Source organism: Enoplosus armatus, chromosome 9, assembly GCF_043641665.1.
Source record: "Enoplosus armatus isolate fEnoArm2 chromosome 9, fEnoArm2.hap1, whole genome shotgun sequence".
Classification (NCBI taxonomy): domain Eukaryota; kingdom Metazoa; phylum Chordata; class Actinopteri; order Centrarchiformes; family Enoplosidae; genus Enoplosus; species Enoplosus armatus.
The window spans coordinates 10573041-10585886 of record NC_092188.1 but is presented as its reverse complement, the minus strand read 5'-3'; the positions used below and the strand labels follow the sequence as shown (position 1 = coordinate 10585886).

The 12846-nt window shown below is 40.5% G+C and overlaps 1 protein-coding gene across 1 annotated transcript; it reads left to right on the top strand.

Annotated features, from left to right (window-relative positions):
- The first annotated feature begins 611 nt into the window (after positions 1-611).
- Positions 612-12487, top strand: rbfox1l (RNA binding fox-1 homolog 1, like). The gene is made up of 12 exons (XM_070911469.1): positions 612-698; positions 6441-6677; positions 9824-10003; positions 10106-10159; positions 10253-10345; positions 10442-10511; positions 10633-10692; positions 10770-10905; positions 10997-11036; positions 11122-11189; positions 12223-12304; positions 12405-12487. The coding sequence occupies exons 1-12, from the start codon at positions 612-614 to the stop codon at positions 12447-12449; spliced, it is 1152 nt and encodes a 383-aa protein (XP_070767570.1). The 3' UTR covers positions 12450-12487.
- Positions 12488-12846: the final 359 nt, after the last annotated feature.

Here is a 12846-nt window from a genome sequence, read left to right as displayed (position 1 = left end):
TATGCCTGAAAAAGATAACAGACTTTCAGTTGTTTGTCTAGATGAGGTTTAACTTTAGGGTACACAAGGGGTCAAATGACCTGCTTTGGATTCAGGGTTTTCTCTTACATTAAAGCCCTGTTGAATAGGCTGTTATCGTATAAGTGTGTAACAACAACACCCTCACACACTTTGTGAGGGTGAGGGTGGCGAGGTGGTAAACTCAGAGAGAAGGACATGGGTGACTATTTATATAACTCTGAAATGGGACCCTGAGCATGTGTTTCTGTCTGTCAGGCTGCATGATCAACTGATGGACACACAGAAGCTCACTTGCTTTCTCTTTCACTGCTCTATATCCTGTCTTTTCCGGACAAGACATCGGCTGTTTTGTGGACTTTCTTTGTGTTTTCTTCTTTGACTCATCTGCGAGGTTAAATAGAGCGTTAACCTTCTTTCCCCTCACCCTCTTGGATCTTCTGTTTTCTCCTGTTGGGATTTTTTCTTCTTTTTTCCAGCCCGATTCCCGGCACTCCTGAGTGCATATCAACTCTTCCTTTTCCCCTGCTCTCCTTTTCCTTTTCCTCCCATCTTCCACTGTTCCCTGTCTCCTTGTGCGTGGTTTTTGGGCCATGCTCTCCTCACCCACTGTGATTCTCCAGCCTTATGGACTCCCTGTCTACCCACAGACAACCACATGCTATCCCAGCATAGTTCAGGTAAACTCTCCTTAATCTGCTCTGTAAACTCCAAAATCTCTCCTCTATTCGGTTATTGCACTGAAATGTTTGTCTTCACGAGCAAATGTTCAGTCTGTCAGGCAACTGGGAGTTTTGAGTCTTTATCTAAGGTGAATCAGGATTCAGGGGTAGAAAATAAGAGACCAGATATGTCTTTATATTAATGGTTGGTTGATAAAATGTCATAAAATTGTAAAAGATGGCCATCTCCAAATTTACATATTAAAATGTCTTGTTTTATCTGACCAAATATCAAGACTCCAAATGCAATCTTACTATCAGAGGACTAACACATTTAAGAAATTCATTAATTTAAGAAGCTGAGACCAATTTTACATTTTAGCTTAAAGAATAACGGAAACCGTACATTCTTTGTGTTGATCGACTAATTGTTTCAGCTCTAAATTAGTTTTTAATTGTAAGTTAGAAATTAATGTCAGTGTAGCCAATAAACCATGTTGCCAGTGAGAAGGAAAACATTTAATTCACCAGAAGAAACCAAAGGGCCCATATTTCCTTGAGTTAATGAGTCACATCTTATATCTAATTTAGATTAGTGATGTTTTGCTTAATAGTGACTGAATATCTTGTGCATAGAAGAGATTATCAAAGATTATCAAAGAGGCCTGATTGTAGCTGGACGAAGTGCACTGATTGCGAAATATGTTATTTATTTATTAGTAAGGACACATTAGGGGTTATCTTTAGTCCACTGGTCTCAGTGATGCCAGCAGGCTGTGCAAGTGTGTGTGTGTGTGTGTCTTAGTCTAAGTGTCCCTGACATACCGTTAATGCCACAATGCATCTGGTATCTCTCTACCTTGTCTCTGCGCTTCACACCAGCTGTATTTTTAGCCGTCCTGTCCAGAGCAGATAATCACTGGACGAGATTCTGTCACCTATCTTGTTTTCTGCAGTCAGCTGTACTTAAAGTAGGTGTGAAACCTGTCTGTTGTGCATTTAAATATTGAGTATTTTATCTGTTCAAGCATAATATTCACATTTTTTTTTATTTAGGAAAATTCAGTATTTTGAGAAAACAGGTGTAGAGAGAGGTATTGTTTGAAGATGACAAGAACCAAAAAAAAAGGCCTGGATGAGACATTTCTCTGAAACTCGTTGGCACATCCTGAACTTTTTGCTACATTAAAATGTTTTATTTCCAAGGACTGAGCACCGCTTCAGCAGTTTAGAGAAGAAACCTTAGTATGATTGAAGCGCAGCATCAATTGGAAGAGTGTAGGTTTGAAATCTGGTCAGGGAGCTTTGTCACATGTCAATCTTTGCATTCTGTCTCTCCATTGTCTATTACTGTTTCTCTTCATTTTAAACTACCTAATAAATGCCAAAAATAGCTTTTTAAGATATTTTTTAAAGGAACCTGAATAGGAAAAAGCAGGGTTTAAGGAATGAATTGTGGGAAAAGGAATATTTAGTTTCATTTAATACATGCTTTCTAACATTTGTAACTTGGCCAGCACTAAAAGGCCACATCTGCAGTTAGTGTCGTCTGTGTGTAAATCCTGTGGCAGCTGTCCCAGCAGGCACCTGGCTCAGAGCCGTTGACCTCTGACCGCAAGCTGACAGCTGAGGAGGGAGACGAGAGAAAGACGGAACAAATGGAAATCAAAAAAAGCCTGCAAGGAGGAGGGGGGGGGGCACAGTGTCTGTACGCCTGCTGACTCTGTGATACTGAATCAGGCACAGTGGCTGGTCGTTCCAGTCTGTGGGAATACAAAGCAGGAGAGGAGGACTGGTGGTGATATCTAACAGATTGTGTTATCTTCACTCATCTGTCACTTTTTTATCTGTGAGGAGGGTCGAGGCAGTTGCACATTGGTTGTTTCTTGAGATAAATGGGACACAATACAGGCACAAGTTAGTGTTGGCATGCCGTGAATGACGTGACGGAGAATCACACCCTCGGAGGTTCCCTCATTACGCTGTACTTCCCAGAATTAGAAAGAACAACAACAACAAACATGATAGCAGGGAAGGCCCTTCTAAGAAAATGTTTCCATTTAAATTGACGTACATTTCCAGTATGTCTTGCATCACAAGACAAACACTTTTCAGCCTCTCTAGCGTCAAGGCTCAAGGGGTGGCAATGTCAGTCAGTCGGTCAGTACACCACTTTGATCCAGACTTAAATATCTCAACAAATATTGGATAGATTTCTGTAACATTTTGTACAGACATTCATGGCCTCCAGAGAATGAAGCCTACTGACTTTGCTAGCGCTACCACGAGGTTCACCTTTTTTTCTCCTTTTTGTTTGGTTTATGACCAAATGTTAGCAGGCGAACACGCTAAACTAAGATGGTCAACATGGTAAACGTTATGCCTACATAACATCAGCATTTTAACATTGTCATTGTGAGAATGTTAGCATGCTAACATTAGCATTTAGCTGAAAGTAGATAGAAAGTACAGCCTCACAGAGATGTTGGCAAGGCTGCAGGCTCTCAGTCTTGTTTACATCCTGTACATAACATGACAAAACAAAAACATTCAATTAGACAGCAAAACACAATCAAATATCACCAACACATAGCTGCAGTGTAATCAATGTCATTCGCGTGCTTCCACGTGCAATGCTTGCTACACAGGTCTTAAAACACGCTACTTGGGTGAATTACATCACAACCCTGGTGTATTAGTAACCGTCCTACTGAGAACCCATACTCTGATTTAACAAATTGACAGACTGAGGAACGAAAAAGTTCAGTAATATGTTCAGTCTAACCTGCTGATGATATTCACAAAAGAAAACATAAGAGAAGTTGTACTTTAATGCTGCCAACTAGAGACTTTAGTGGGTGCAGTTTGAGAACTTGGATCAAGCGTTTGACCCACAAGCAATGTTCCTTCAGCCATGTTTCCTCTAATTCCTTCCTTATTGTACTATCTGCATCTACATGTCTCTAATTTTTCACACCTCTTAAGTGCAACAGCTGATAGAGGGATATATGAGAGGTTATGAAATGACAGTGGAGAGAGTTTTTAATTATGATAGATCCCTCTAAATCCTAAAGCTGGCTGACAAACTGGTGGCATTTTGCATGTAAGGCAACACGTTGATATAAGTTTAAGTCTGTTAGGATGCAGAGACGGAAGAACTTCTATAAGCCTTTGATTTGCAATAGAAAAATGCTCAATTAAAGGAATAGTTTGACCTTTTGTGGTATCAAAAATATCGATCGATACCACTTTCATGTCTGTCCATTGAATATGAAGCTGCAGCCAGTTAGCTTAGCATAAAGACTCGAAACAGGGGGAAACAGCTAGCCTGGCTCTGTACAAAACCCACCTACCAACACCTTTAAAGCTCCCTTATTAACATGTTATATCTCGTTTGTTTAATTCGTACAAATATCTAATTGTAATAACTGCAAACCAGGTTAGCTGTTTCCAGTTTTTATGCATTAAGCTAGCTGCTGTCTGTAGCTTCATATTTACCGTACAGACATTTGAGGGGTATCAATGCCTGTAAGAGTAATGTTCTGCTTTCAGTAAAATGTTTTGAAAAGTACAGGTAGTTATTTGTTTAGAGCATAATTACAATGTTATGAATGTTCCAGGTGGATCTAATCCTGACTACGTTGCTGCAGGGAGATTCAAACTCAATGCGTCATATCGTAGCTGCTTGTATGTAAAAATTTGGGGATTTTCCAGGAAACTTTTCTCACATCTTTCCTTTTCCAAGTCGTCTTAGATAATGTCAGAAATCTATTATCGCAATGAGATAAAGCAAGGTTGTTTTTTGAACTGATACACTGACAACAGCTGTATTTTCCAAGGTTATTTCATGTACAATCTTAACCTGCAAAGTATTGTAAGTAAGTAGTAAGATGCAGAAAATAATAAAGTACTAGTAATGAACTAGTCAGAAATTAAGTCAGAAATATTACTGGGCAAAGAATAGAAGAGCTGTTTTCCAGCAGACATTAGATGTTTCATGTCACTGATTATCCAACAAATGAAGGTGAAATTGTTAAAGATATATTTTAAAGCGCATCAGAATCAGAATCAGAATCAGAAATACTTTATTGATCCCCGGGGGGAAATTGTACAGTATTCCACATTGCATAAGAAGTAAGTCGGGATATATTGTTTTAAAGAATGTCTCTGTAAAGGAAATAAAACCATGTTGGCCTCTCAATGGTGGTATTCTTAGAGTCGACCTTTAGCGTGACATACTGTCTCCCAACTGTAAGAGCATTTACATTCATAAATACCTCATCTTGGGGGTATTTATGAGCTATCTGCAGTCAGGGCTGTGTGTGTGTGTGTGTGTGTGTGTGTGTGTTCATGAGTGTGTAAAGTGAAGGCAGTGTGGGTGAGGGGAATGAGGTGATTGACAGTTACAGATGACCACAGCTGGTGTGGCCTGCTGGTCCCTTTTGCTCTGGCAATCATTTGATGTGATTGGTGGATGAGTAGAACTTATGGTGCGGTAGGCGGGTGGTCAGCTGGCATTAAAACATGCTGCAGTTGTTGGACTTTGCAGCAGAGATCGAGGAATGTGTTAAAGGGGTAAGACAATGCTTTTAGCTCCTAGCTGGATAATTCACTTGTGTCAAGGCTGTATAGGATGGTTGTTCACCTCTGTTTCTGTGCAGATCTTTGGAGTTGAAATTTGGTTGTTTTTACAGTGTGACTCGATGTAAACGAGGCTGTACTGACCAGATCTTTTGATGTGTCTAAGTCTTGGTTTCACTTGCTCAAAACTAAACCCCTCTGATAGCTGTTAGTAGGGCTGCAACTAATATTTATTTTCATCATTGATTGATCTTTCTATTATTTTTTCAATTAACGGATTGATAATTTCTTCTGTAAAATGTCAAAAAAAAAAATAGCGCATTTTTTCATTTTCTGTAGATTGACTAACTTGACTGTTAGCAGTAGTGGAAGTACTCAGATCTTTTACTTAAGTGAACGTAGTAATACCACAATGTAGAAATACTCTGTTACAAGTAAAAGTAATTCTTTCAAATTTTTATTTGGTAAAATTCCAAAAATATTAGTACCAATATGCTTAAAATACCAAAAGTTCCCATTTCAGAATAATGTTTATTATATTATTGGATCATAACTATTGATTCATTAATGTGTACATTCACTTTAATGTTGCAGCTGGTAAAGGTGGAGCTATTTTAATTACTTTATGAACTGCTAACTTGTTGATTTATTTGTTTTTATTATTTATTTACTGTTTTGTATCATTAATCTGACTCTGCAAAGTAACTAAAGTTATCAAATAAATGTAGTGGAGTAAAAAGTACGTTATGTCCCTCTGAATTGTAGTGGAGAAGAAGTATAAAGTAGCAGAAAATGGAAATAGTATGTACAAATACCTCAAAATTATACTTAAGTATAGTACTTGAGTAAATGTACTTAGTTACTTTCCACCGCTGGCAGTTAGAGATCCTTTAATTTTAGTATGTGAAGTAAAAGTTAAAAACATTTTGGCTTAAACAAGCATGTAGACATTTAGTGACCAGATGTGCTTTTCAACATTTATACATTATATGTTCTTTCTGTCATTCTCACTTTGGAAATATTTCTGTTTATCTGATGTTTGCTTATGAACCATAAACTATACATTCAAACAATGTATTTTTCTGAAAGATCTAACTGTAACAACATGGTGGAGGATAGTTTGTTTATACCTCTGACATCTAATATGATTGGCTTATTCCCCCCATCTCTCCTCCTCAGGGAGGCCCCACCCAGGAGGCCGGCCCCGGCAGCGGCGACCCCACCCTGCCGCAGGTCTACGCCCCTCCTCCCTCCTACCCCCCACCGGGTCAAGGTCCGCCAACATCTGTGGGCAGACTGCCACCCCTTGATTTCAGCTCTGCACATGCCAGCTCAGAGTACCCCGAACATCCCCAACTCAGAGTCTATCAGGGCCCTCAGCTCGATGGGGTGGAGCCTCTGACCTCCAGCAACACGGTAAGAACAGTTCGTGAAAGGAGTTCACATCATGACAAGAGATTCATGTCCAAATAAAATCTGATCTTCAGTAGGTTAATGTGACAAGAAGCCCTGCTGCTTCAGGTAGCACATCCATATGTCCTATCAGAGGAACATGGCAGATAGAGTTTCCTTCTATATTTAGAGCCCTACTTCCTCTGTTCTGTCCATGTACGGGAATGCCGCTCACACTCCAGCAGCTGAGAGGGGATTTGTTGTTCCTTCTCCCCTGTGTCTTATTTAGCAGGCAATGAAACAAATCACCTCTCAAGATTATAGCTGTGAAATTCTGTGTTGATATTGACAGTTTAAGTGTGTTGAGGATGTACATAATATAACATACACTTGGTATGTTGTGCTTTTGAGGTTCATCCCATCCGGCAATCAAATTGATTTCTGATAGAGGGAATAAAATGATTCAGTGTTTCAACTGTGGAGTTACTTTTTGCTTAATTTGAAAAGTAATTTATATAATTGTAATAGAGTAGGAAGCAGTTGTATGTTAATTCAACAGTTCGTCACATTACAGAAATCTCCTTCTTCTCATGCCATTTTGTCTGTGACTGTGTCTTATTTTCTTAAATAAGTGAAAACATCTGCCAGTGCCGTAAGATTATTTCAGCCTGTTTCCAATAAAAATCAACTTGTTCCAAGTATTTTCTAAAATCAAATTTCCTAGTGCAGAAACCTGCGTTATCCTTTGTTTTTAACAACAGTGACGTTGTTCTGTTGGTTGGTCCAACTATTTGGCCCAGACCAAATATGTAATGAAAGTGTGCATCATGGTCCCCAGGGGAGGCTCACATGTGTGGTTTTGAGTGAAATATCAATATAAATATCAAGATCACTATCAGGATAACTTCTGATGACTTTGGTAATCCTCTGACTTTTCCTCCAGCGCCACCATCAGGTCAAAATTCCGTTCCTTCAACACTTTGGAAATATTTGAAAAACTAATGACATTCCCATCAGCCTCAGCTGTACTATATGTTTAGTGCTAACTGGCGAATGTTGTAAACATTATACTTACTAATGTTAGCGTTGTCATTGTTAGCATGCTGACATAGCATTTAGCTCGTAAAGCACCACTGTGCAGTACAGCCTCACAGAGCTGTTAGCTGGCTGTAGACTCTTAGTCTTGTTTTAAGATACAGTCACTGAATTCTGGTGACTGATTTCTTTTCATTTGGAAAGAGGTTGAAATAATCTATCGGTAGATATTGATGAAGATATTAAGTTTTTAGGGCTGAGAAGGGCTCAGAAGTTAGGTGTCACTATTTCAGGCAGAGCAGTTAAGACCTGACACACACTCATCAAATCTCCTTCAGGCATGAAAACCTCCACTGTGATAAAGACAGAGGAGTTTGTCTGTGTGGCAGGTCGGCTCTGTGTCCTGCTGCACCACATCTCTTTTCCTCCTCTCATGAATGGTGTTTTGTGGCCCCATCTATATATTTTATTACTAGAGCCCCCGACATACTTGGGTCCGTGCTGATTTTCGGGGGAAAGTTGAGACGTCGCCACGGAGGGAGGGGGTCAAAGGGGGGAGGCTGACCAGATGACCCCCCTTTCCCCCTTCTGAAATATCGCTCAGGTCCAGAAACACAATTCTGCATCGTGACATGACACCACCACCCAACTCAACCCTCTCTCCCTGTCTCCCACTCCCCTCCACTGTAGCCTGTCTGTGGTGTGTGTGTGTGTGTGTGTGTGTGTGACGGTGGATGTGATAGTCTGCTGTCTACAGTAGTTATTACGGCAAGCCGGTGTAGCGTAATCCAGCGTCCTGTGTGTGTTTATGTGTGTAAAACGCTCCCCTGTGTGAAAGTGTCTCTGTACCTTTTTCTGTCTATCCCCAATTTATTAATTATGCCCCTTGACAAATGATCTTTAACCCTTGGCAGAAAAGCAGCACCGTGACCCCAGACTGACCCTTGTGGAACGTTCAGTTTTGATCTCTACCCCCTTCCCCCCCATCACCCTCTTCCTTTTCAAGCTTTTTGCGCACCTTCTTTGCCTTGTTTTACGTTGGTTTAATTTTACTCTTCACTGCTGCACTGAGGCCTTCTCCACTCTCTGCCTCTTGGTACTAGAATGCTAATACTCGAGTCTTCACTTCTGCATCAAGGACTGCAATTTTTTTTTTCACATATCAATACTTGAAAAAGTTTTTCTTTGCTTTTTAATGTTTCTTTTCCTTTCCATTGCACTGTGCTCCTTCTCTCACTGCTGAAGCTCACTGTATTTTTTTTTTCTTGCAGACCTTTTCACTCTCATTTTTTCTTGTTTGGACTCATTCATTCGTCTTAAAAAATATATATATTTAACATTTCTTTTTTTGCAATGATGCTGGTTGACAACACATACACGCACATACACGTGCACACACTAGCATCGTGGTGCATTGTGGGATAGTGAATGTTTTGGTTTTGGCACATTAGTCCTTGAATTTTATCTGCATGGGGCAATTTTAATTAGTTAAATATTACCACAGTTTTATATGTGTTTTACAGATTATTACAACTGCTTAGATAATATGAATACTCATAAGGCAACTCGGCATTAAGTTAGAGTTTTTCAGGCGAGCCTAAACTTTAGTTAAGTAGTTTTAGTGTCAACTGTATAATCTGTATTGTTATTGTACAGTGCTTTAGTCTGTCTACTCTCCAACAGGCATGTATTCAAAGACGCCTCACTAAAACAGAGCCCTTTTCATGCCTCCTCACATTTGCCTGAGAGGGATCACTGGTTGCTGAATGCTCTTTGGTTTGAATCACTTTCAGAAAATGATCTCTGCCTAATGCCATGTGATGCTTACGCAACTGAAGTTTTACACAAACAAAGAATTCTCTGAGAGAAGTTGCTGAATTTGTTTTCTGAATTGACTTTGTGATTCTTTGTCCCCTTTTCTTTCTTTGCTTTCCTACTGATGCCCTCTTCCCTGTTTTTTCTTCACACCCACTCTCATCTCATTCATGCTCTTTCTTTTTCCATCTTCTGTTTTCCATCTTTTCTGTTTTTGTTTGTTCTTTCACGTCCTCTTCCTTCTCGTGCATTCTTCTTCTGTCCACGTGCTCGCTTCCTCTCCTCCTCCTCCTCCTGTTTTCTTACTTTCTCACTGTCAGGAGGATGTTTTGGCCCCAGTGACCTCTGACCCCCAGTCTCTGAGCGTGTCGGTGTCATCAGGGGGCGGAGGAGGAAGCGGAAGTGATGAGGAGGGGTCAGGTAAGGCCCAACCGAAACGCCTCCATGTCTCCAACATCCCGTTCCGCTTCAGAGACCCAGACCTCCGCCAGATGTTTGGGGTATGAACTTCTCAATGTCGTGCAGTATCACAATTCATTTATACAATTTATACAAGTTAAATCTATTAAATTCACATAAAATATTTATTCTGACATTTTCAGCAATTTGGCAAGATCCTTGATGTAGAAATCATCTTCAATGAGAGGGGGTCCAAGGTGAGCACCACAGAAATATTATCGAACATGAAAAATATTTTCAAAAAGCAAAAACAGAATATAAACAAACAACATGGCCATGTGAACTTGCAGGGCTTCGGGTTCGTCACCTTCGAGAGTGCAACTGAGGCTGACCGAGCAAGAGAAAAGCTGAATGGGACGATTGTGGAAGGGAGAAAGATCGAGGTGAGGGAGGATTTCTCACTATTTGTAGGTTTCCACATTAATATTCTCCATTATTATCCTTCATCGTTGCCTTTGTCTTGCTCCATGTCCCCCCAGGTTAATAATGCCACTGCAAGAGTCGTAACCAAGAAGCCCCAGACGCCTCTTGTGAACGGTGACATTTCGAGTAAGACTCGCCTCTTTACTTTACTTGATCTTTCCATGTTTCACTCCGTGGGCTGAGGGATTCTGGGAGATTTGTGTGTTATGTCCTCTGGAAGAGAAACTTACTCTTTGTGTCTGTGCAGCTTCTGGATGGAAGATCAACCCCGTCATGGGGGCGATGTATGCACCTGAACTCTACACAGGTATGTTCTGCTCTGTAACACTGATCTGTTATTGTTATGAGATCAACAGCATTTTCACGCTTTCTCTGTTTCTTTAGTTGCCAGTTTCCCGTATCCTGTAGCAGCTCCCACCTTGGCCTACCGGGGCTCTACGCTGCGTGGTCGAGGCCGAGCCGTCTACAACACGATTCGCTCTGCTGCAGCCACGCCTGCTGCTGTGCCCGCCTACCCCGGGTAAGACTCTGCGTCCAAGTACCAGTGCCCGGTCTACATCCATCTCATTCTCTGCAAACATTTTAATATTGTTTTTACTCACTTTTATCAGGGTGGTGTATCAGGATGGACTGTATGGAGCAGAAGTTTATGTAAGTCGCTGCACATTTCCTCTTCCTCCTCTGTCATTTTAATGTGCTGTAGTTATATTCATGTTATTTTCTTCTTCATGTGCAGGGTGGCTATCCTGCAGCTTACAGAGTGGCTCAGTCAGCGTCTGCTGCCACAGCAACCTACAGCGATGGGTAGGCAGATAAACACCATACACATCCTCACGTGTTTCTTACAGCAACGTTTTTTAAATCACAAATCAGCCTTTACTTCTGGTGTGACAGTTTCAAAGGATGGGAAGTCTTTTCTATATATTGGGATTCATTTTCGAGAGCTAAACTGATAAATCGGCCAGAAATGCCAAAATATGCTCAAGGTGATTTAGAGACACACCTGACAAGTTTGTTTTTCAACTGCATAAGATTTTTTTGAAAAATGCCTAAGAAATCCTATTTCAACTCCTTTCTACTTTCTTTCCCATTTTTACTGAACACTGTGCGGTATTTGTTTCATATTTCAAAACTCAATTTCACCTGCAAACAGAGACATCTCACAAGGGATGTGGAGCATTTCAAATGTCCTCATTAAAATCACTGTCTGTCTATGATGCACATGCTTTGAATTCACGTTTTCTTGCATCACAGAAACTTTAGCACATTGGCACACAACAGACATTTTGCATACTGTTGTAAAAGTACAGTTTGTTGTTTTCTCAGAACAGATACTGGCCTGTGCCTAATACATCTTTACTTTATGGATCCCCCAAACTATCAAAAGGCAGTAAAAGATGAGTCAAAAATATAACTGAATACATCAATAAGTAATATAGTTAGTTAAATAATTAACATGGAGTATAAAAAGACTTTAGACTTTGACCTCCCTTGGTAAAAATACAAAAACCTTTTTATTATATTCCTTTATGTCCAGTCAGTGGAGTAACAGTAAATGTGGTGTCAGAGGCACTGAGCTCATGTCCTTGATATTGTTTCTGGGAGTTTGAACGACTTTTATGTAGTTTTCAATCTACAATTAGCTAGTAATTAGAGCTAATTCAGCTTTTTTCTGAAAAAATATGAAACATTAAATCAAAGACTGTTAGCTAAATTAATAAACAAAGAAAGGTTAATTAGGAGGTGTCGGGGGGGGGGGGGACTCGTGACCTCTGCCTGTCTAAAATCCAGTCCACTGCAGATGACATTCACATCTGCTTCTGACGTTTTTGAGCAGATACGGTCGGGTTTACGCGACAGCTGCGGATCCCTATCACCACTCAGTCGGACCAACAACAACATATGGAGTTGGTACAATGGTGAGTGAAAACACACACATGCTCTGTTGAAAGCTATCTCATTAGATGTGCGGCTAACGACAGGCCCTGGTCACACCTGCCTCGCTGCTTCTGTCAACAGGCCAGTTTGTACAGAGGAGGATATAACCGCTTCACCCCGTACTGAGGAGGAGGAGGAGGAAAGACGTCTCTCTTGAACTCTGGGATTGGCTGATCCATGGACGCTGCAGGACAGATTATGAAATCCCTAAACTCTGGAAGTGTGGAAATGGTTTTACCTCCTGTCTCCACCACAACCTCTCCTCGAGAGACTAAACAGACTGAAGTTGTAAATACTGTAGGACCCATTTCCTGCCGATGAATACTTAGCACCTGGAAGAGAGGATGTTATGTAATATATAGACAGTTGCTTAAAACCTTTAACGGATTATTGTTTTTTGAATTTAATGAGTGCTGATGTTGGTAGGTGGCTCACACTACAGACTGTGGAAAATACTGTGAGGATGACTTTTGTGAGTAATATCTGGGATTCTTTCACGGGTCAAACTGTACAAAAAAAGAAC